The following is a 22,451-nucleotide window of genomic DNA, read 5'->3' as shown; positions in this document are numbered from 1 at the left end:
GATCATCATTATAGGCGAAATGTTGAACTGTGCATACTAATACATTTCAAAGATTACATGTCTTCACAATTTAGATATTTCCATCACCGCTCCTTGTTATCTTATGAATTCAACTTTACAGGGCAATTAAAAAATGGCTCCAAAGAAAGCACTTTGCCCTACTTGAATGTTCTGGAGGGACTACTTGAGAAAGTGTTCCACTCTCCTCTGATGAAAAATGTCTGTAGAAATGTATAAAGCCGCACTCCCTCCAGAGAGCGGTTTGGCATTTTTGTTTTACTGACGTCCCTGCCAGCCCTGGTTTTACAATACCTGTAAATTATTGCACTGCTCTGAAGCCCCCACCCTTGCCACTTTTTTTCCTCCTCTGTCTCATCCCTCTTTGTTTCCTTAACTTTCTTCCTTTAGACCTCCCACACAAATCACATACCTGTCTTCCAGCAGCCTTAACATTTAGCTTTACAGTATACAACCACAGAAGCAGCGGGTGTATCTTTTACACGTTAATATGTTTTTCCATGCTGCTGCTCAGGTCTCCATCCGTACATAGTGTATTTATTCATAGTAGTGGCTGATGTTTTTTTATGTGTGTTTTTTTTTTTTTTTTCTCCATCCCCTACCATTTTTGGCTCATCTGCTTTTCTACCTCTGCCAGAGAACCTAGGGCTGACCCTTACAGCATATCAAATTCTACATTTCACAGCTTTTTTTTTTACCAACACTGCTGAGTGCGGGGAATATTATCCGCATATTTATTCCTCTCTGGATGCAGGTTTCTCTCCAAATTTGCACTCTACATGCACAGCCATGTTTGTTGCCACCAGAGGTCAAAAGGCCACAGAACTGTCCCTATTTGCTTTGCATGTGTTCCATTAGCATCGATTCCCTATTCCACGTGAAAAGTGCAGTTAATACCAGGCGAGTAGCTCAGCTTGTTTTATTTATGAACATGTGCCCGTGGAGACATCCATTATCTTCAGTTTTTACAAAGCCCCAGCGTAGAAACTGGTAGGGGAGTGTTATACAGGATCCCAAACTGTTTTTACCCGTGAGCCCATCTTATTTAAGCACATTTCTTCATACAGGACCCAAGGGTATTGTGGATTACACCAGAACTATACCATAGCTCATATTTCAGTGGGGGAATATGAAAAAGCATAGTTCAAACAGTTGATATCTTGCATTGGAAATGAGAGATGGCTGGCTAAAAGGCCTGCTTACAAGGGAGTTTGACACATCCTGTGCTGTCCATGTCAATTCCTTTGATGCCAATCAGAAGATAAGCCGTCTCACATTTGATGGCGATGAAACAGAAGCAGAATGGTTAGTCTTGGCCGTGTGTCATGGGTTTTTCAGGCTAGGACTTAACACAGATCATTAGACCCACATGTCATTAAAATATGTAGTGTGAAATCCGAGCAGCATAAAAAAGAGAGACGTAGATTGAGAGAGAGCGAGACACATCAGTAGTAATGTGCAGCTCTTTGTGGTCAGCTAATTAAGATTACATTGAGTGAATTGATTGTAGCAGGGTTTGTGCTGCGTTTTCTTTGGCAACGCCACGGTCGGAGGAGACATAAGACTGTAGGAACATAGACGAGATGAGAGCAGCTTTGGTCTGTCAGCGAGAGGACAACTCATCAATTGCTTGTTCTGTAGTCAGATGCAGACCACAGCTTCCTGCATTTCCATTAATTACAGTGCGTGCAGTTGTATTTACCATCCAAGTAGGCAGGTATCTCAAACCTGACCAGTGGATGTGACAAGGAATCATGCCAAGTGTGTGTATTTGTTTTCTTATTTAAAATGAATAAAACCATTTGCAAAAGTAAAATCAGGTTGTAGTGGAAGTATTGGTACTGTATGAGATACCGGGATGATTGAAAGACTGACTGACGTAATGATAGGCTGGGTAAATAACAAAAGGTTTGCAGAGAATCAAATGCCTTGTATTGATTATGCTGAAGTTAAGGAAGTCTTGCAGTTCTGTGTGAACCACAATGTATGGTGATGTTTCCATCTCAAGGGAACAGGTTTTTTCTCACTTGTCATTATTCAGCTGGACTCAGAACAACACAAACCACAACACCATAGTTATTATAATATATTATTCCGTTTTTTTTCTTTCATCGTCAAAATAGTATAATATGCCCATAATTTCCCAGTCCAAGCCTTCAAATTGCTTGTTTTGTCCAAAAGCAGTACAAAACTCTCTCAAAGAGATTTGGGTTTTAATCATACGTGGCAACAAAAACCCTCAGAATCTTAAAAAGCTGAAACTAGAGAATGTTTTTGTAATGTATTTTTACCTGAAAGATGACGCAAATGATTATTATTAATGTAAATCTTAGCCATATTTAATCCAGAGAGACGCATTCTGTTGTATTTGGGATAACAAAACGTATCCTACAAGTTGGAAACATATCCAGCCTTTCTCATCACTTCATACAGACCATGAAAGTGAAGCCAGGGCGCGGGTGTTGAATTTCAGACTCTCGATATTTTAGCTACCTACAGTACTCATTCCTTCTGAGAAACTGTTTTTCCAGACAGTCATTACTCATTTCATTGTCACTTCTACAATTGTTTTCAGGCTAAGATTTCGCTGATACTGTGTCATCTGTCAAGTGTTAAAGTCTATGATTGTTAGTAAAAGGATAATCAGTCTACCTGTATCTTGGCATCCCATGTGGAATCGACATGCACTTTGACGGCCGTCCAGCTGTGCATTGACACTATATGTCACTGGGTCTCATCATAGGCCGGTCGGGCGCTTCCATTTAGCTCATACATTTATCTCCATTTGCCCATCCATTAATCTCTCTTTACTGTAACCCATCCAGCTACTGGCTAGCCAAAGCAGATGAGACGCCCCATTACTTATTTAGCACCACTTTAAAGGGGACCCAAGTCAATTGAGAAGCTGCTCTCGTTTACGGTAACAACATTTGCCGAGCTGTCTCAAACACAGTGGGTAAAGATGAGATTGAGCGAGATGGAATCAAGTCAATAAAGACATGGAGGATGATGTGCCCCGCGGTCAGATAGTTAAGTGAAGGTCAACCTGCTGGGGCACTGTGTAATCTGGTGGCTCTCTGGACGGTGACAGGCAGACAGATTCGTAAGGCCAAGGTGGAAAAGTTCCCTGGCCTTCAGTATCCCCTAAATCGATGTGACCAGAAGAGGAGAGGGATAGTTTGTACCCTTGTAATGAAATTCTCATATTATAGTGGATCCTTGTTCTGAGGAGGGCAGGTTTTGATGCATTGAGAGCTCATGGGAAAGGACACACGATAAGGGGGTAGTGGGAAAGAGAGAGGGAGAAAGGGAAAGAGAACAGGCTCTCCAACCAGCCTGGCTTGTCTTTTTATGTGTGTGGATAGGCCAGCATGGACACTTTACCCAACCTAATCATGATTCCCCTCTTTTATCTGAGTGCAGTCCAACTGTCCAGGCCTATACATCACAGCTTCCCCAATACACACACACCCATGACTCCCCCACTTTCTGTCTCCTCCCTCCCTTTGTCCACGCTATATATTAACTGTGTATCACCCACTGACACTCTGGCAACATATTAAAAAGAGGGATAGTGGCTGCTCTCTGTTATGGACGGGAAAGTGATTTACCATCGGGCCACATTCCCACCATATTGATTAAAGAACGTGTGTGTGCGTGTGTGTTTCACCTTTTCTCCATCTCCCTGGGCTTTCTCATTTTCCCTCTCTGTCATTGCCTTTCCTCCTCCTCTTGGTTCTCCTTCTCTCCTTTCTCTCCTCCTTTTATCTCTCACTTCACCTCCACTATCTCTGATGTTGCCCAACAACCTCCACCACTTCCCAGTGTCTCTCTCTCTCTCTCTCTCTCTCTCTCTCTCTCTCTCTCTCTCTCTCTCTCTCTCTCATATCTACGTTGGCCCGAGACTCATGTGACTGATTGTGTGTGAGAGTACAGCTGAGGCATGGGTAAGGAAGGGCGGGAGGGAGGGAGTAGAAGAGTGAAAATAAGCAAGACAAAGAGAGGGCAAGAAAAGAAAAAACCTTTCTCACTGTAATTCTATCTACTGTAGCTGCAGCACAATTCATTCATTCAGATAATCTCAAGTAAAAAATGCAGGCATTACAGGTTTGTGTCACATTTAAAATTCTTCAGTTCCCTTCCTACACATTTTTTTCCCATATGCTTAAGGAGAATTCAGAAATAAGACATACACCCTGCAATACCCCTATGATACTGTGGAGCCATGTATGAACCTTTATTTTCATTATTAGCTAAACTATTGGTTATTTTTTGATGAATCAATTAATTATTTACTATATAAAATGAAAAAAGAAAAAACGTTAAAAATGCCCATCACGAGTTCCCAGAGCCCGAGATGACATCTTGAAATTCCAGTTATATACTGACAAAAGAAGCAAATCCTCACATTTGCCAGAGAATGTTGTCAATGTTTAGCCACATAGTGGTACTATTCTAGGAATGGCATTGTCAGTCAGTTGATATGTCCACCACCACTCAAGACTGAGACTATTTGATGGATCTCATTTGATCACCTTTGAAATGTCTCGACAAATTTTGGATTGATTGCCATGAAATTTGCTTCATATTACCAAACTAATTAGCACCAATATAGCATTAGCATGCCTACATGCTAAACTAAGATGATGAACATGACAAAGATTATACCTGCTATCATCAGCATGTTAGCATTGTTATTGCGAGCATGTAAGCATGCAAATAATATTAGCAAATATTTGGCTTATGACCGAATATGGGAAAAACTAATGACACATATTAACTCTACTTTATGTTTATTTGCTAATTAGAAAATATTATCCTGCTAAGATGATATGAAAACTTACTTAAAAACGTATATGTGCGTCATCATTGTGAGGATTTTTATCATTAACCTTGTTAGGCACCTGGACTTGCAAGAGCAGAGACCCACAGGAGAATCCATCTTAAACTGTGACCAAACCACTGTAGTCCGGACCAGTCAGCATCCTATGAGGAACTTCCAGCACCTATGGCATGCAGGTGTGGTTTAATGCTAGGTGTGTGTGAGAAGTGACTGTTTGCTTGAAAACCACAGTGGCAGCTGATAAAGAAGTGAGCGTGGATGTTGATGTAATCATTTAAAAGCGCCGCTTGGGCACAGCACAGCTTCACAGAGTTGCTGGAATGGCTGTACTATTCTTCTTAAAAAAATATATTATTAAATTGCTCATAAAAATCTTTGTGAATTAATTTTCTGCCACTTGAATAATTGATGAACTGCTGTAGCGGTAGTCACATTTGACCCCATCCATATGAGACTGCTGTCACAGATTGTCACAACTGCTAATCCACAGAATTACTTACAATTATGCATTACAAAAAAAGTTTCCCTCTTACCTGCCCACTCTGAATCTCCTTCTCTGTTTTTTCTCTCTTACTTCCTTTAGGTCACTTTTTATGACTAGTCAAGCAGAAAGTAAATGCCTTTTTATAAAATGTAATTTTAACCATGGTAGCTTTGAATGAAGTTTCTATTCCTAATAGAGACGACTTCTCACTAAATCTTCCCAGTGTCCGACCTTCATCCAACCTAGGTGGGAAGAGGGTCAAATTAAACTATACCATGACAGAACACATTCTCCTCTCTTACAATTTAGTGTATGCCTCATTCTCCTAATCGTTACCTCTTTTTCCCTCTATTTTTATTTTTGGTTATTTCAGTGGCCTCTCTATTTGTTCATTCCACTTGCCTAGGCTGTCTCCTGGGCCATTAATCTATAGCGCTCCAACCGCTCCTCTGGGCCAGACCGGGCTGCGGCGCCACTCACTGTGCGCTCTGAAAGGCCACTGTGTTCACTACAGATATGAGACGAAGGACAGAGACAGAGAATGGCTTTTAGAGAAAGCACCCAGAGACATGAGATAAGTGGAGGGAAGAGAGGGAAACGAGGAGAAAGGGAAATGCACTCGCCCCTCCTTCACTTTTCATGTCATCTAAGGCAGAAGTGACAGAATCATGTATTTGAGAGAGTGATATGATGTTGCCCTGAACAACTGCACTGAGGTTACCGTGGCGTCTGCCCTTTTGAAAAGGTTGAGATTTGAGGAGATTAATATGCCGTTGGATCACACTGGGGGATTTCGGGCTCGCCCGGAGCCAGCCTGGACACGCAGCAGCCGTCAGTGGTGACGGGGGACTCAAGCAGATGGCCTGGCTTAATCAGGGAGAGCGCGCTGTCCTGGCTGTATGTTTGTGTGTGTACCTGAGTTCGCGATCGTGTTTGTGTGACTCAGAGTAAGGGAATTTTTGTAAGCACTCGATGTACGTGTGCACTGATACTTGTGTGTTTGTGCTTCGTAAGAAAAAGCAATGGATGCAGAAAACTTGGCAGTGAAGACTGCCTGACTCGAGGCTCTGTCACTAACCATGATAGAAAGTATTGGAGCTGACTGTGCTGGGAATTTGGTGCGTAGCACATCTGAACTCTGTTTAGCTTTAGCTTTAATGTAATTGACTCTCTTAGAAAGAAACATCAGCCTTTGATGTATTAGATATTTCCTTGTACTGTGCCATTTTGACTTAAATCTATAAACGGCCCTCTTTATCCAGCACGAGTACGCAAAAAACTCACTAATCTAAAACTGCCTCTGAGAAGTAGTTCTCAATTTTTTTTTCAAATTATTATTATTTCAGAGAAAATCTCCTTTTAATGCCATCGCTCAGGGGAAAAACATAAGAGCTCATTAACAGTCAATACCTTTTAAAATGATTTTGTGTATAATTACACGCATGATAAATCAGCATCATTATTGGAATGGCGTTCTACAAGTGTCAGATTGTCCATATATTATCTGCGCTGCTTTTCAGATCGAAGGTTGACCTGATATTAAGTTTTCTTTCCCGACAGTTTCAACATGTTCTCACCAGGGAGATGAACAGTACAACCAAGTCATTACTGTTGTCTAGGGTGTCACTTGGGGAAAGTAAGGCAGTGTGTGTGCATTTCCTCACCTTGAGGACCTGGGTTCTATTCCCAGACTGAGAAAGATTCATGCAAACCCCCTGATGGCCTTGAACTTAGATGGGGCCAAGCTAAGAGAGACAACTGAGTACGACTTAAGGAAATTGTAGTACAGTATATCTTGTGCAGTGGTGCATTGGCAGTAGTTGTTGAAAGCAGAGGGTGTTATTTGTTCACTCTGTGTGTCCTCAGACACTCTGGGGATTCAAACCAGTGAGTTTTCCAGTCATAAGCGGGCTTTCTTTACCACTGTCCCCGCTGTCAGGAACCAAAGTTTAAAGGGAAACAAGGGAAATGTTGGCTGTATAAGCTGTCAGACCTTCTCATTTCCTGTAAAACGTAGACTTAAAAAGAACATTTAATAAAGGCATTTAATAATTTCTGCTGAGGAACAGGGAACCTTGGATGGTAGTGGGATTTAGTTCTTTGTTAAATCGCCTTTTAGTGCTACAATACGGATGATGCTTTGCATGAATGCTCACAGTATGAATCTTTTTATTTCCATACATTATACTTTATTCAGCCTCTCTTTCCTGCCCTCTGGTCTTGGTGCAGGGTCAGCCAGCAGGACTGGGGCCCCTAGAGCAGGTAGGGTAGGTTAAATATCTTGCCTTGAGGCTCTTGGAGCACTATGTTTACTCAGGGGGATCAAACCTTAGGCCCTCCAGTCTAAGGATGACCCCTGTAACCGCTTAGTTGTGCAAAAGTCAAACATGCATGCTCATGTAAGGCAGAAATGGAGCTAAATGCAGAGCCTCTGTTGCTTCCGGGGGGTCATGATACTATCCAGCCCCAAAGCATTGCTGTTGTAACGACGGGAAGAGTGAAATCAAAGATGTGCAGGGCATTTCCATGGTAACAGAAGTGATGCCATGATCCGGTCAAGAGACAACCACATGCCATGGCAGCTTTTTATAGTAAAGGCCAGTCAGCTCGCAGACTTCTCCATTGTAAATCACTGTCACTGTATCCACTCCTCTTGCTCTCTTCCACATTGTCTCCCATCTCTTGCTCCCGTTTAATTCTCTTGGTCTCTTTTTCACTCTCTCATTGCTGCTCTGTCTCTGTTATTGATGTCTATATCTCTTGATCTCTCCTCCAGCTTGGCCGTGCACTCTAAGCGGGTGGTGTTGAAAGAGACGGATGCTCACTACCCTCAGTAATCTCCGCAGCAGCCATTTAGATAATTAAGTCACTATTCTTGCACTTGCCTCCTGTCCCGCTACCAAAGCTGAACTACACACATACTGTCCATCTTTATATAGATACATATATGTGGTGTGTGTGTGTGTGTATCTATGTATGTATGTATCTATGTATGTATGTATGTATGTATGTATGTATGTATGTATGTATATACATACCTACTGTGCTATGTTTCATATATATATATATATATATATATATATATATATATATATGAAACATGTCACAGTAGGTGCAATAATGCAAAAGCACTTGCAACATATCAGGTTTTTGTCGCTCCAACTGCCCTGTGTGTTTGTGTGTGTATGGGTCTGTGCGCGTGTGTGGCATCAGCAGTGAGAGCTGTTGTTTGTTTTGATGCCGTTGTTGGTTTTTATTTAGAGAACAGAGAAATTCGCAAAAGGATGCAGCGGGGAGAGAAAAGGCGACAGCTGCCATGGGCCACAGAGAATACACACACACACAGACACACACACACACACACACATACATACAGGCATAAACACGCTGCATGATTGGCGTCTAGAAATCTGCCTCTCCCACACCCCGTAGAAAAAGCATGAAGAAATGCTGGATGGGAAAGTGTGCACACTAGCCCCAGGGTTTTTCTCCAGCTTTATGTCTTGCCGTTGTGATAATGTGGCGTTTTGTTGAAAGTCGGTGTTTTAATTAACTGAGCAGCAGCGTGCGGTGGTGGAGGTAGCAGTGCCTCTCTGTTCCTCAGGCTAATCACAAGCTGACAACCAAACATGGGCAGGGTGTTACTAACTCGGTCATTGCAATATTTCATAATGCCGTGGCCGTTCCTGTCTACACGGGAACCAGTGAGAGCTGACACTTTTGGACAGAAATATGATGGTTTGCCCATGTTGTTTTCATCATGCAAAAGTGAAACCAGAGCCTGTGTGTTCAAACTACAGTAAACAAGCGGCTTGGAAACACTTGCATCATGTCGTATCCCCCACAAAAACACACATGCACTACTCACGCACACATACAGAGGTGCCTGTTTTTCCAGATTGGAAGAAAGTTTTACTTATTAATGCTTCACTAAAAGAATTGTGCTGATGCACTCTGAGGGGGAACTTTGCTGTCAGTGGTGCAGGTATATGCGATATTTCTTAATCTTAAGAAAAAATAACCCTCAGCCTCACTTCCCTTTTATTTCTCCTCTGTCTGTCTACCTAATTCACCATATCCCCTGTTTCTTATCCACTTTGAATGATTTGGCCTTTGCTTGCATGCTTTATCAAAGAGAAGATGATCAGGAAGTGTCTGTCTCTGGCAAAATGAGGCAGTGTGTGCATGTTACCCACCAGTGTTTCTTCCATCAAGGTGTCAGATTATAGTACAATGTGCCATCTCTCACTATCATTTTCTTTGCAACCTCTGTGGAAATCCTAATAGACAGATAGGATAAGGAGGAGGATTCAGATTAGTGCTAGATCTGCTCAGAATGACTGGTAACTACCCCATGGTTCAGGCATATTTGCGTGTCAAATGCTTCCCAGTTTTACTCTAGCTAAGTAAAACCAGCTGTTATCATGTAAATAGTCTGAATAATGAAATGTAATATCTGTGATATTTTTGATAATAAAAGATAAAAAAAATAAAGCTAGTTTATATGCTTCTTATAGTCTGCAAAGCTGTTTTTGGACTGAATGGTGCCTTAGCTGGTGTGCTCTGTTGTGAGACATCCTACGTTTTTGTGATACATTGCTGACTGTGTGATGTCTCTGGATTCCACTCAGACCACTAATGAGGTGCACGGTTTGTAGCAAAGTACAAATTTTCCCTCAAACCGCTGGGATTAATTGGACCTATTAATGCTAAGAATCAATCCCAACAATAGCCATGTTGGTTTCCATGCCAGCAGGTAGCTGCATTCATCTGTTTCTTATTCCTGAAGATGGCCCTTTCTCTTCCTCTCCCCCACACCTCGCCTCCAAACATACAAGCGTGTACACACGTACACACACACACACACACACACACACACACACTCACACACACGCGCGCACACACACGCACACACACGCACAAACCGTGTCTGAACTCATGAGATAGACATAAAACTCCACTTTTCCTTTCCTGTGTTTGCCTTTCCCCCAGCTTCCGCTCTGTTGTTCTTGTGTTTTTTGCTTCTTAAGGAACATCAATTAGGTTTCTCCTGTGTCACGTCCTTAAGAGGGAAAGCTAAAAATACCCAGGGAGCCCTGGTTCTTCTCTGTCAGATCAGTTTGCTTCATCAATCAATACTTTACAAAAGCGGGAAAAAAAATCCTAAATATGCTGGAAAAATATTGAAAGTATTTACTGAGTACCATCCAATTTTGAATTCTTTAGTGTGCCAATACATTGCTTCGTTAATAACACCTGTATCGTTCGTCTCTGCAGGTGCACAGGTGTGTATAAGCTTCCTTGTATAAGCAGGCAAGTATGTATAGGAGTGAAAGATGCACCATCTTTGAGATTTGTGTCTTCATCATTTGAGACGGTGTCTTCATCATCTAGTGTGTCTTGGGCGGTACGGACTCTAGGTGAGCAGGAGAATTTTAAAAGCCTGCAACTCTGGCTCTCGTTGCTCCGGGCTATTTCTGTACCAACAGTCTCTGCCATTATTTAAATATCAGGATGAATACCTCTGTTGTCCTGGAGGAACTGTCAGCACATTTACTGGTGTGCAACTGTATTGGTGTATAAGCTATAAGTACGTGAGCAAGCGTGTGTGTCTGCGACAGTTACAGTGTGTGTGTCTGTGTGTGTGTTAGTGGTTGCCTGTACACGTCTCCCACAGGGCTGCTCATTTACAGCAATATCTTGTCCTCATAAAGTTACAGTACCTACTTTCCACGGCCATCATTTGTACCATCCTGACTTGCTGATGGACGAATTGATCATTAGCACAGACTCGTGAGTGTAGCAGGTGGGTGTTTATGTGTGTGTGAGTGTGAGTGTGGTGAAAGCTGGGCTGTCACTGGGTCAATAGAGGTAAACACTACTACAGATTGGAAATGGAGCCTTCCCTCTTGGGGAGTATCTGTAGCGGGTGGAATAGCTGGGGGTATTGAACGCAGGGCAGAATGTGCCAGCAAAGCAAACATCACACCCTAGAACAGAAGTATGACACACAACCCTCCCCACCCCACCCTGATCCCATCCTTAACACCCTTCTCTCTATTTCAGGCTACACACACACATACACATACACACTTTACTGCTGTTACATCTCAGTTGCTGCTCGCTCACACTGTCTGGCTGTCTCTCCATTGCTGCCACGTTCTGTCCATCTGTTACGCTCCCTCTTTCCTCACGTCTGTCTGCGGCTCCCTGCGTATTCCCACATGGCTTTGTTAACGCAGCTCTGTCACACACACCCGACATGCTGCGTTCCGCCTTGGAGTGACAGATGCCGTTCTTTAGGGTGTGTGTCTCACGTTCCCACCTGTCAGACAACTTTTTATTTTGGCTAATCACTCCACCGTTGCTCGGGAACTGAAGTAATCGAAGACTCTTGATGTGTGCTGCGCGGACTTACAACTCCCGCAGGAACATACAGGGCATCTCCATGGTGATATCAGTGAGGTCATGATGATGTCAGCTACAGTTGGCCCTGCACACATGCCGGCATTGGCATACTCCCACACACAAACGCCCACACGCTTACTCCTCAACAGCATCTCTTTCTTACGTACGTAGACATCCAAAGCATCTTGCTTTTCTGTCTCAGTTGCACATGCATTCGGAACATCGTACGCTGGGTGCAATTTCGATTCTGACACGTTTTTTTGAAACAGGAGTCGAAAACACCCTGCGACCACACACACACACACACACACACACACACACACACACACACACATTCTGCCTCCTTTGCAGCTGACTGCTTTTAACTCATGACGTGACTGACAACACAATGGAGATGCCAGTCAGCCAGTCAGTCAGCTCATTAGGTTTGATTGCTGACATGGTGTTTCTCACTTTCTTTTTCGGCTCTTCTGTTGGAGACCAGATTCTTTTTACTTTCTGGGCTTCCAGAGGATTAGTAATTTTAATCATTTGTTTAGATTTTCATCTCTGCAAAGGATTCTCAGTCATCACTTATTTTAAGTAGGAGTCAGAAAATAGCATTTGGCGTGGGAAAGTCTGATACCTTCAGGTAAGATTATTAACATGCTGACAGGATTGCAGGAGCTGAAGAGCCTCATTAATTGCTGCAGGGTATGACTGAAATGCTGTCATTAGTTTCTTATGAAATTGAAAAAGCTCTTAAAAAGGTTGGATTAACATGCGAGGGGTTATCATCTCTCCTCTGAAAGACCGTTGTTTTTGTCTGTGGCTGACAGTGACTTCATTGGATGTGAAAGAAAATGGACAAATCTTTATTGGCACCTTCTCCCTAGAGGAATGCAGTGCAGAGCAATGTGTCATTGTAGATGTGATGTATTTAAGTGTTTATCTGGTCTGGCAGAGTCCACAGGTGTGTTGGGTGTTGGTTTCCACAGGCACCTCTGACAGCGAAATTTCATTTATCACCTCCACGTACCATACCTACCCTTGCAAACACACAGCACACAATATCAGCCCCAGGATGACGTGCTCTCATACACTGACACACATTCGCGCGCACATACAGGTGATAAAGGAATAGCAGAAATGTAGTTGTGAAGGGAATTGAAGTGTCTTTAATTGGTAGCTTAAATCCTTCTGTTCACTGAGGACCATAAATGTAATGTCTCAGTGACACTCGTTCTGCAGGGATCAGTTGCCAGCCTCCGGTTACACAGCACATACTGACATGCATAGTGCAAGGATGACAGGAATTAACTTACAGGATTGTGCACATATTGAAATGCAGTGCCAAGATTCTGAAAATGCCGCTTGGGTAAGTGAGTGGTGGAATTTGAAGCATGATTATGTAAGAGGCTCCTTTTCAGAAGAACAACATTTGTCATTTGTATAAATTACTTAAAACAATCCACATTTACTCTCAGTATCAAAGGAAGATGCAGGATGTATCATGACATCCGGTTTGGAAATGAAATGTTGTACAACATGAGGTGATAATTCTGCAATGCATACTTTTTGTACCAAGGCAGCAATTGTTTTGAGGTTTTGTAGTAAATTGTTGTGGGTAGTATTGTGAGTGAAAGAGCAGAACTGCATTACTTACATATTTTTTAGTAGCTGTTTTACCATATCCCGATTTCAACATTCACCAACTCTGCAAAACACCTTAGTTTTGACTTGTGTTTTCATTTAATTAAATCCAACTCTGACCAGTCCAAGAGGCAGGGAAAACATTGCATGAGGGTTTATTTAAAGATTTAAATCACAGCATCAAGGCAGGTCATTCTTATCCAAAAGTTACATCTCAAACGATCCATAACCAAGAAGAGATGGGATTTTATTGTTACCAATGCCATTGTCGATTCTGCTTATCGGTCCAATTCTTTATTGATTCCCTTGTTGATTCTAAATCAATTTTCTGTTTGGAAAAAAACGTCTGAACATAGTGTAGAAACAGAGTAGAAATTAGATGCCTCCACCAGCCAGTCAAGTTGCAGTTTATATCCATGTCTGTCCTGACTCATTTAATATATATAGGGGAAGACTTTGAACATAATATTATGACCGGTGATAAGAGTAATTTATACTAAGTGGAACTCATCACAACACTGATGGTACATATGTATGATTTGTATGATGATTGTATTAGCTAAACAGGTCACCGTTTCCCATTCTGTTTCTGAGTAAAGTTAACCTTTGACCTTTAAGATAAAAAATATCATAACTTCATAGTTGTATCCCTTCAAACATCTGTGTGAAATGTTGTCATGATTACCCCATTAATCCTTGAGTTTAAAAAATGTGTATCTCAATTACTAACTATATTACGATATATATCAACATGAAATAAAATTGCATATAATAAGTATTTTAACCAAGCCTACCTATTGTTAAATTATTACAGTATCAAGTATACAAAATATCTGGCTTTGACACTGGACTCTGGGGCTTAACATCTCATCTCAAGCACAGTCACTATTAACTTACTTTTAACTATGACCCTGACCTTTCCCAGACCATAACAATTAGTTTTAGTTGCCTGTCCTTAACCATACCTCAACTGTAGGGCTAACAGATCAGAAAATGCCTACAACTACCTATTCTAGCATCTATATATGAGAATATGGGTAATGCAATTTTCAATATGGACCTATTTTTATTGCTTGATTATAACCCAATACTTTTTCCTACATGGCACATACCCTAGACCAATAAGCCACCACAGTCTGACCTTATTTTTTTTTAACAATTCTAATGGAAATACCATGTACTTTACTTACTTTTAATTCTTTCTCCCTGTTCTGTAAATTACAGCCTCACTGAAGGTTATCCAACAAAGCTTTATTGTGTGGGCTCTTGCAAACTCCGTTGTGCCCTTGTTCTTTGAGGTGTACAGGAAGACAAAGAAATAGACAGTTTTTGCAGTAATTCACAAAATTGTCTGGACTAGGGAGCATAGTGGATGCACAGTGGCATGTACCCACTTCACATCTGAAAAGAATTGATAAAATAAATTGTGAATGCAAATGCACTCTGCCCCCAATTCTGACTCTTGAGGAGATAAAGTCCCTTTCTTATTTCTTTTTCTCCTCCTATTTTAAATGGAGGAATTTTCTGCCCTCTTATTTCTCAGCTGGGGTGTGGAGCTCGAGTGATAAGAGAATATTACCTGGCACTGACTCTGCCATTGTTCCACCGAACTAGCACCTTGTTACTCTCTCTGTCTCAAATATTTTTAGAGATAATACAAGCTTATTCTATTGTAAAATTTGAGGTTATTAAAAAGGGTTACTGCTGAGAGGGAGAAAGGTTATTGCAGAGTGAGTGAGAAAGAGAAAGAGAGCGTGAGTGTGTTGTCCTACAGCTTTTAGTCGCTCCGTCTGGCTCTATCACCGCATATCAACTTGCTGTATTTGGACAGAGCAGACCTTGTATAAGAGAAAAATAAATGAAGGGGGGACTCAGAGAGAGGGTAAAATGAATGAGGAAAAGAATGAAAAAGAGCACAACAAAGAAAGACATAAAGGAAGAAAGAGTGAGTGTTTTACCGGGTAAATAAATGGATGGTCACAGCAGCTAAAGAAACAGAAGGGCCAGTGCTCCCACCACAGGCTGCATTGTGTATCGCTTGCATCAAAGCTTTGTGAAGATCCTTTTCATTTCTAACAGCCTGCTCAAAGACTCTCACATACTACACTTGGGTTCTGAACATGTGTGTTCTCATTAAATCCTACCAAAAGAGTATGTGCAAACATAGCAGTTCACTGTAGTATATATTGCTTTTTGTGCACTCACACACACACACACACACACAGATACACACAGAGAAGCCGGCGTTTCAAGGCATTCGCTCCTCTGTGAGGCAAGAGACAGCGTGACAGACCCCAGCGTGCAGAATAAAGACCTATCATCCGCTGTCATTCTCTCCTTACAGACCGGGGGATTTTGCATGGGGCTTGCTGAACCTGGTTTGAGGTTGTTATTTATTTATTTCATCTGTTATCAAGGGCTTGGGAAGCATAACGTGCCTTTGGTGAGGAGGAGTACAATGCGCTACAATCCCCTCAGTGATGGATTTCTCTACTCAGATCCTGTACCGCTTTGATTTATGATATAATATAGAGTGATACGCTGCTCATGCTACACAATAGCACCATACCCCATACTGATGTAATTCCAGCTCACTGTCGCCTCTTAGCCTATCACAGCCTGCTGTGCTTGAAAAGGGGAGAACCCTCAAATGCACTTCAAGGGCAATCTGATTGAATTAACCAGCCATTAGATGTATGAGATGAGCTGTAATTGCAGGGGTATTTATCTATTCAGATGAATAAGTTTTGACCGCAAGGTCATGATACTGCTGTGCTGTCCTCAGGAAAATCTGAGTGCGTACCTGTTTGCGCCTCGCTCATCTGCACTGTTTTAACCTCTCACTGTTGAGCCTAGGTGCCTCATGTGACAAATTTAGCTCCTTATGGTGTTGGCACTGATGGTGTTTTTTATAGACCTGCTTAGCGGTGCTCATTTCTCTCCCTCTTGTCGCAGCCCTCGTTAATGACTGGGAGAATAGGAATCAGAAGCAACAAATGAGCCGCAGTGTGTTCGTGTCAGTCAGGTGCATTGGGAGCAGATGCTGCGAGCATTTACACCTTCCAGCCAACATGATGGTGTCTCACTCTTTCTTTGTCCCCCAGCCTTTTTCTATCTCTGAAACCCTGCCTTTATGTCTGTATCTCTTACCTACATTTGCATACATATAATAAAAGAGTTTCAACCTGACCTTTCCATTTCCTGCAGGCCTGCCCCCGTTGTTCCCTCTGAGAGGAAGAGGAAGTGATGTCACGCCACCACCACCGCTTTGAGAGGGACTACCGGGGACCCTGGGAGCGGAGAGACATCCGTCCTTCTGGCCTCCACAATGGAGGAGCCAATCATAGCTGTGCCTCTGCCGTTGTCAATGGCAACAACCGTCCGGGGCTCCTTCCCCTCCCAGTCATCCCCTCCCTCCTCCCCACCCCTGTCACAGTTGCCGTGACAACATCGAGCAGCGACATAGCGGTCAAGCGAGGCATCACGGCAGCAGGATCAGTGGCTCCAGCGTCGGCCAAGGTAAGAGCCTCATCCAAATGGATGCCACAACACCTGCTTCCCTGTGACTCGTCTTGGAAACCTCTCCATGTTTCTCCTTCTCTGTCAAGTTTCTTTCCAGTCTTTGTCTACCCCTTTGTCAACTTTTTAATCTGTGAAGACTCCCCAGCTGGACATAATCTCCAACTTGCTCCATGCTTTTGAGGCTTTCCAGCTTTCCTCTCTCTCACTTACTCCAAATGTTTCTGCACTGTCCAACTCACTGGCATGCCTGTCTTCATGGTTCAACTGTTTCAGCGTCTCTCGCTCTATCTCTCTCTCTCTCACTCTCTCTCTGCTGCCTCTTGCCCTTATCCCTCACTCCAGTTCTGCTGCTCTCTCTGCACTCTCTGCACTCTCTATCCAATGCCCCCTTCTTGCCAAACCATTTTCCTTCCATCTTCATTTTCTCTCTGCCAAATGGCAGGCTTGTCCTGACTTTGCCTCCTTGGTAATTTTCTTCTTTCATTATGTAAATGACCTCTGACAGTGGCTCAGATGGGTGCTGCTGTCAGAAGTGATGGTTAGAGGTGGTGCCTTTCTTAACAAGCAAACAGACAAAAAAAGGACCATTAATAAGAGTTAATATTATAGATTAAAAAAATTAAAGCCTACTCACAGCTGCACATTTTTGCTTAATATAGGTTAAGCTTAGGTATAAATGATCACCAGGCCATATAATGACCATGATATTTGATCCAAAACTTTTAATGAGGCCTCAAGGGACACGGATAGCGCAAGTATGGTGTATGTGTATGTATTCCTAATTTGACTATATATATGCATATTGTTTTAAGACCTGATACAGAAAACTGCAGCTTGGAGATGTCTGAGTGGTATAGTCAAGAGCAGTACTTTTTTGTGTTTCCACCCCCTCGTCCAGGGATTTGCTGGCTAGCTGGCTGTCAGCAGTGTGTGAAGAGAGGGGCCTTTACCAAAAAAGAGTTAGACATTTCAGCCTCTCCCCTGCCTCTGCTTCCATGGATACCATTCATCTTCTCTCAACACTCCTCCTCACTATCAGATCATTTGCTTTAATTTGAACTCCAGCAGATCCATCTGAGCTTTTTTTTTTTCTTTCTCTCCGGCACCTTCTCAGACTCTTGCTCTCGGTGGGGCCTGCACTCTAAGAGCAGAGGTAAACAATGCTCTGGTAATTTAGCCCGTAAGTGCACATCATTAGATACCCTGCTGAATGCACTGACCACAGACACAGTAAATCTGCTCTGGCACCGCGTCGGCCCCTCCTTTTGTGTGGCTGAATAATTACATACATCCCGACAAAGTCTTGCCAACTCCCACCGTGGCCATTGTCATCATTCAATGGCTGCCAGAGCCATTAGGTGCATTGCCCTGCACGTGAGTGCACAATTGTTTAAAGCTACTGTATATGTGGGAATGTGTGTGCGTATATGCAGCAGATATAATACAGATCCTTCCCCGGATGCCTCTCTGTTAGCTTTGTTCAGGGATTTACCTTTCTGCTTTGTCTTGCCTTTGACAGTCCTTTGTAAGGCAGGCAATAGAGACCAGCAACGTTTTAAAAGGCAAATACCCAGAGTCTGGGCTCTGCTTTAATTATGGCCCAGAAAAGATACAGGGGCCTCAAGAGCTGGCCAATACCACAGGAGCCTGTCTTTCTATCTTCCTCTTAGCTGTCTCCTGTCCTCACTTGCTCTCTCTCTCTTTTTCTGTCATCTTCGATCAAAGCTGTTGGGGGTCACAAAGAGTCTGATGGACGGATGCAGCTCTCTCTCCGTGGTCCCTGTGTCTCTGCTCTGTCCATGGCTACACTAAAAAGCTGACAGGCCGTTATTGATCTCCACTGTTTGGAGACTCTCTCTTTATAAACACTGTGGCCCAAGTGGGGACGCAGTCCAATAGCTAGACATGTTCAGAAGTCTGCGTGTATGTGTGTCTGAAACTGATACCCCTCCACATTTGACTCTAATAATAAAATAAACCGTAAATGGAGTATTCATTTCCCTTAATGTAAAATGGGACACAACAAGTGTATTGTTTCAGCTTATTTATCCATTATAAATAACCTCCTTCATGTAGTTTACTTCAATGATTTAATTCTTCAATGGTTTAATGATCAAGTAAAGATTTTATATACAATACTGCTCAAAAGTTTGGGGTCACCTGCCATAAAAGCTTGATTCGATACAGTCAGATGTCTGAGAGGACTCCTCTATATTTTTGAATGGTCGTCAAATGCTTGTAGGTTGTAGAAAGTCCTCTATACAAATAGATGTTATTTTGTATGAAGTCACATCTTTTACATCGAGAACAAATGCTGTACAGTGATTCAACCAGACTGACAATTGAAAGGGCAGAAATATACAAAGATACCTCTGAACAACAGTTAAATAAGAATATAACAAATCAGTAGCCATTGGTCAAAAAAACTAGAAGTTTAATATTAAAATCTGTGCAGATTTGAATAAAAACATGTTCCTGTTTCAGTGGCCAATGCACAATAATGCCTCTAAAAAGCTGGAATTAACAGGCATGTTACTTTAGCAAAGCTATTCTTAGCACTGTTGAATATCAGCTGAACATACATGATGGTGCTGTGTGTGTGAATGCGCAGGTGTGCATATGTGTGGGTGCATGTGAGACAAATGCTGAGAGTTGAAATGTACCATCTGGTCACGTTGTCCATCCTGATGTAAAGCTAACCACATGGAACAGTGGACTATAGTTAATTTAGAGCTATACTTTGTAATCTCCTGCCGGACGATTAATTAATTTTTATGTATTTTTGTGCCGTTTACATGGACGTATAGTCACTAGACACATTAAATCCATGTTGTTAATATCCACTATTTCTGTCTCCTGCTGATGAACAGGACTTGTACACGTCAGCAGAAAGTCCAGTTTCACTTTTTATGCCGTGCTTCTTCTTCCAAGTGACACTGTGATCCACAACAAGATTTCCTTAGACCAGTTATGCTCAAAGTTTCTACATCCCGCACCACCTTAGAAAATATGAGGCTCTCCAAGTACCACCTTTATGATAAATACAGTAACGTAGGCCGACTCTATTTGAGGGAGGTTTATTCATAAAATGATTTATTACTGACTGTTGTTGAATCCTAAATCAAACCAGTTGAAGAGCCAGAGCTAATTTGGTGGAAAGGGGGATTTAATTGTATTTGAACCATTCATTTTTACCTCTGCTTACTATCTTACCATCACATCTTAGCTTGTGACTGATCATGGATGCATTCGCTATGTGCATGAACATGATGAAGTAGCAGGCTGATTTTCAAACAAAATATTACATAAAATGAAAAACCTAAATTACATTTCAGCGATCTCATAGTTTAAGTATTATCATTCGAAAGTATATAATCAAGGTATTTTGATAGTATTAGCTGTTGAATTTATTTATTTAATTAAAAGAATATAGATTTCAGAGACTCTTCCACATACCAATAGAGGCAGTACATGTACTATAGTTTTAGAACTAGTGTCTTAGAAAATCAATACCACTCAATTTAGTAGGTAATAATAAATGGACTTTCAATTAAGTTATCACTTATGTTGCTAATTGGATTTGTAAAAAATAAACAATACTTCCAATCCAGCTTTCTAGCAAACATAGTAGCAGCTAAGAAAACTTAAGTTAGGTTAACAAGACAGATCTACAGTGATAAACCAAGATTTCACCATGATGTGGAATTTTATATTCATTAGAGACATAAAGACAGAGACTTGGAAGTGTCTGACTGAATGTAAACACTGGCCTAAATTAATTCTTTGATTAGAAGAATCTATACACCGACACTATCTATGTACAGTCACCCTGTTTATTATTTGTCACTACCGTTTAAGCTGCATTAATGCTTGTACTTCCCTTGTGTTGAAATGGCACTTGGCTAATAAGTGTCATGTTAAAGAGAGAGTATTGTTATTTGGCTTACACAGTGATTGATTCAAACAATGAGCCCCAAACTGATTGTGCTTTTGAAAAACATAAGTCCTTGTGAAAGATCTATGCTGGGTTAAATGTTTGCACATTAAAGTTACAGCCTGCTATTCAGTGTTAGTCAGGGAGGATTTTATAGGGTTTAAAATGTGCCAAAGCTTGAGTTTTTATCTGAACACATAATATTACTCAGAAAGTATCTTCCCACAGATAGCCCACTGAAACATATGGATTTCTCTGCATGGTTTAATCCCTTTAATATGACATTTTTAATCCATCCTCCCCTGATATTTAATCGCAGCAGTGCTGGAATTTGTATTTCTTTACCAGTCTTTAACAAACACAAATGCAGGCTCCACAGTTGAACTAAAAGAACGGCCAGTTATATATTCATCTAAGGAGTGCCACAAACTAATAACTGTTGTTAGTATGGGGCTTTTGCTCGTAGGCTTATGTTGATTCTCTATATCCTTGGCATTTTGATTCACTCTGTGTACATCTCATTCATTTCTCAGTTGATATGTTTGCTGATCAAATTTAGTTTCTGATCTACAGAGCAGTCTCAAGCCAGCCGAATGAGCTATTCCTTTAGCCTGTAGCCATCTCATTAGTTTAATGTTGTTGGAAACAAACTCTAAAGTAAGTTTCTTTGGGCCTATTTTGTTTGTTTGTTATTGTCTTGTTATTCTGGTCAGGTAGCTGCAGTACTATAGTACAAAAGATTACCCTCTACATTTTGTAGTATTTTGACAATATTCTTATATAAATAAAAAGCACATTTTTAAATTATGTGACCGATATGTGGAATACATTGTTTTTAAGAATATGTGTGTGTAGTACTGATCATAAGAAGAAATTATTTTTTTCATTGGCAAGTCTGACAGTGTCAAATCTTTTTTGTTTGTTTGGTGAACGTGACTACTTCAAACTCAGTCATGAGGAGCTATAATGTTAGTTATCACTTCTCTTTTTGGCTTCACATTGACAATGTTCTTAGTAGTAGCTGTACATTTCATTCATTTTACAAAGACCATAGTATGACCATAGCACTGCTTCCAGGAAAACAAAGTGGCACATAGAGCAACAGCTTGGTAAATAATGAGGATGGATATATGTGATATTTACCTTTTAGTTCTTTTTGTTAAAAGTCATCCTCGACAAGGAGTGTTACTCCAGCTTCAGCTACAATACGTACTGCTGTTTGATCTTGTGCTGATAAGGCTTGAATTTAATACCTGCTGTTGGCAGTCCATTAAAGCGGTTTTCCCCGGCAAGGCCAAATGAAGCGCTCTGTTCGGCTGAGCACGTCTCGTCGGAAACCGCATCCCATGACAGATCGCACAACCTGGCAGACATTCTTTTACAATAAGCAGTTACTCCATTATACAATGCATGTGTTTAAAAGCTAAAGTAGTATGCATGTTGCATTGAATACTATTTCTGAAAATTGGATTTGAAGATATTTGCGAAAAAAGTGCTCCTTTTCAGCTCAGGTAAGCATCATGAAAACAAAATTCCCAATTTCTAAGCACTGACCGCACCAATCAATAGAGTTTGTCTTTAAACAAAATCACACATTGTGCCTTTTTGGT

The 22,451-nt window shown here is 41.5% G+C and overlaps 1 protein-coding gene across 4 annotated transcripts in view; it reads left to right on the top strand.

Annotated features, from left to right (window-relative positions):
• The window catches only part of LOC127367926 (kelch-like protein 29), a 201,858-nt gene that overhangs the window by 51,675 nt on the left and 127,732 nt on the right, over positions 1 to 22,451 (top strand). For 2 of the 4 annotated variants that reach the window (XM_051408182.1, XM_051408183.1), the window contains exons 3-4: positions 4,919 to 5,037; positions 16,593 to 16,904. In XM_051408182.1, the coding sequence (XP_051264142.1) occupies positions 16,632 to 16,904 (273 nt within the window). In that variant the 5' untranslated portion in view covers positions 4,919 to 5,037; positions 16,593 to 16,631. The remainder of the gene's footprint in view (positions 1 to 4,918; positions 5,038 to 16,592; positions 16,905 to 22,451) is intronic. The other 2 variants (XM_051408181.1, XM_051408179.1) reach the window with 1 other exon arrangement.

Source organism: Dicentrarchus labrax, unplaced genomic scaffold (genome assembly GCF_905237075.1).
Source record: "Dicentrarchus labrax unplaced genomic scaffold, dlabrax2021, whole genome shotgun sequence".
NCBI lineage: Eukaryota > Metazoa > Chordata > Actinopteri > Moronidae > Dicentrarchus > Dicentrarchus labrax.
Note: the sequence above shows the minus strand (reverse complement) of the source record. Positions and strands in the feature narration are given on the sequence as shown.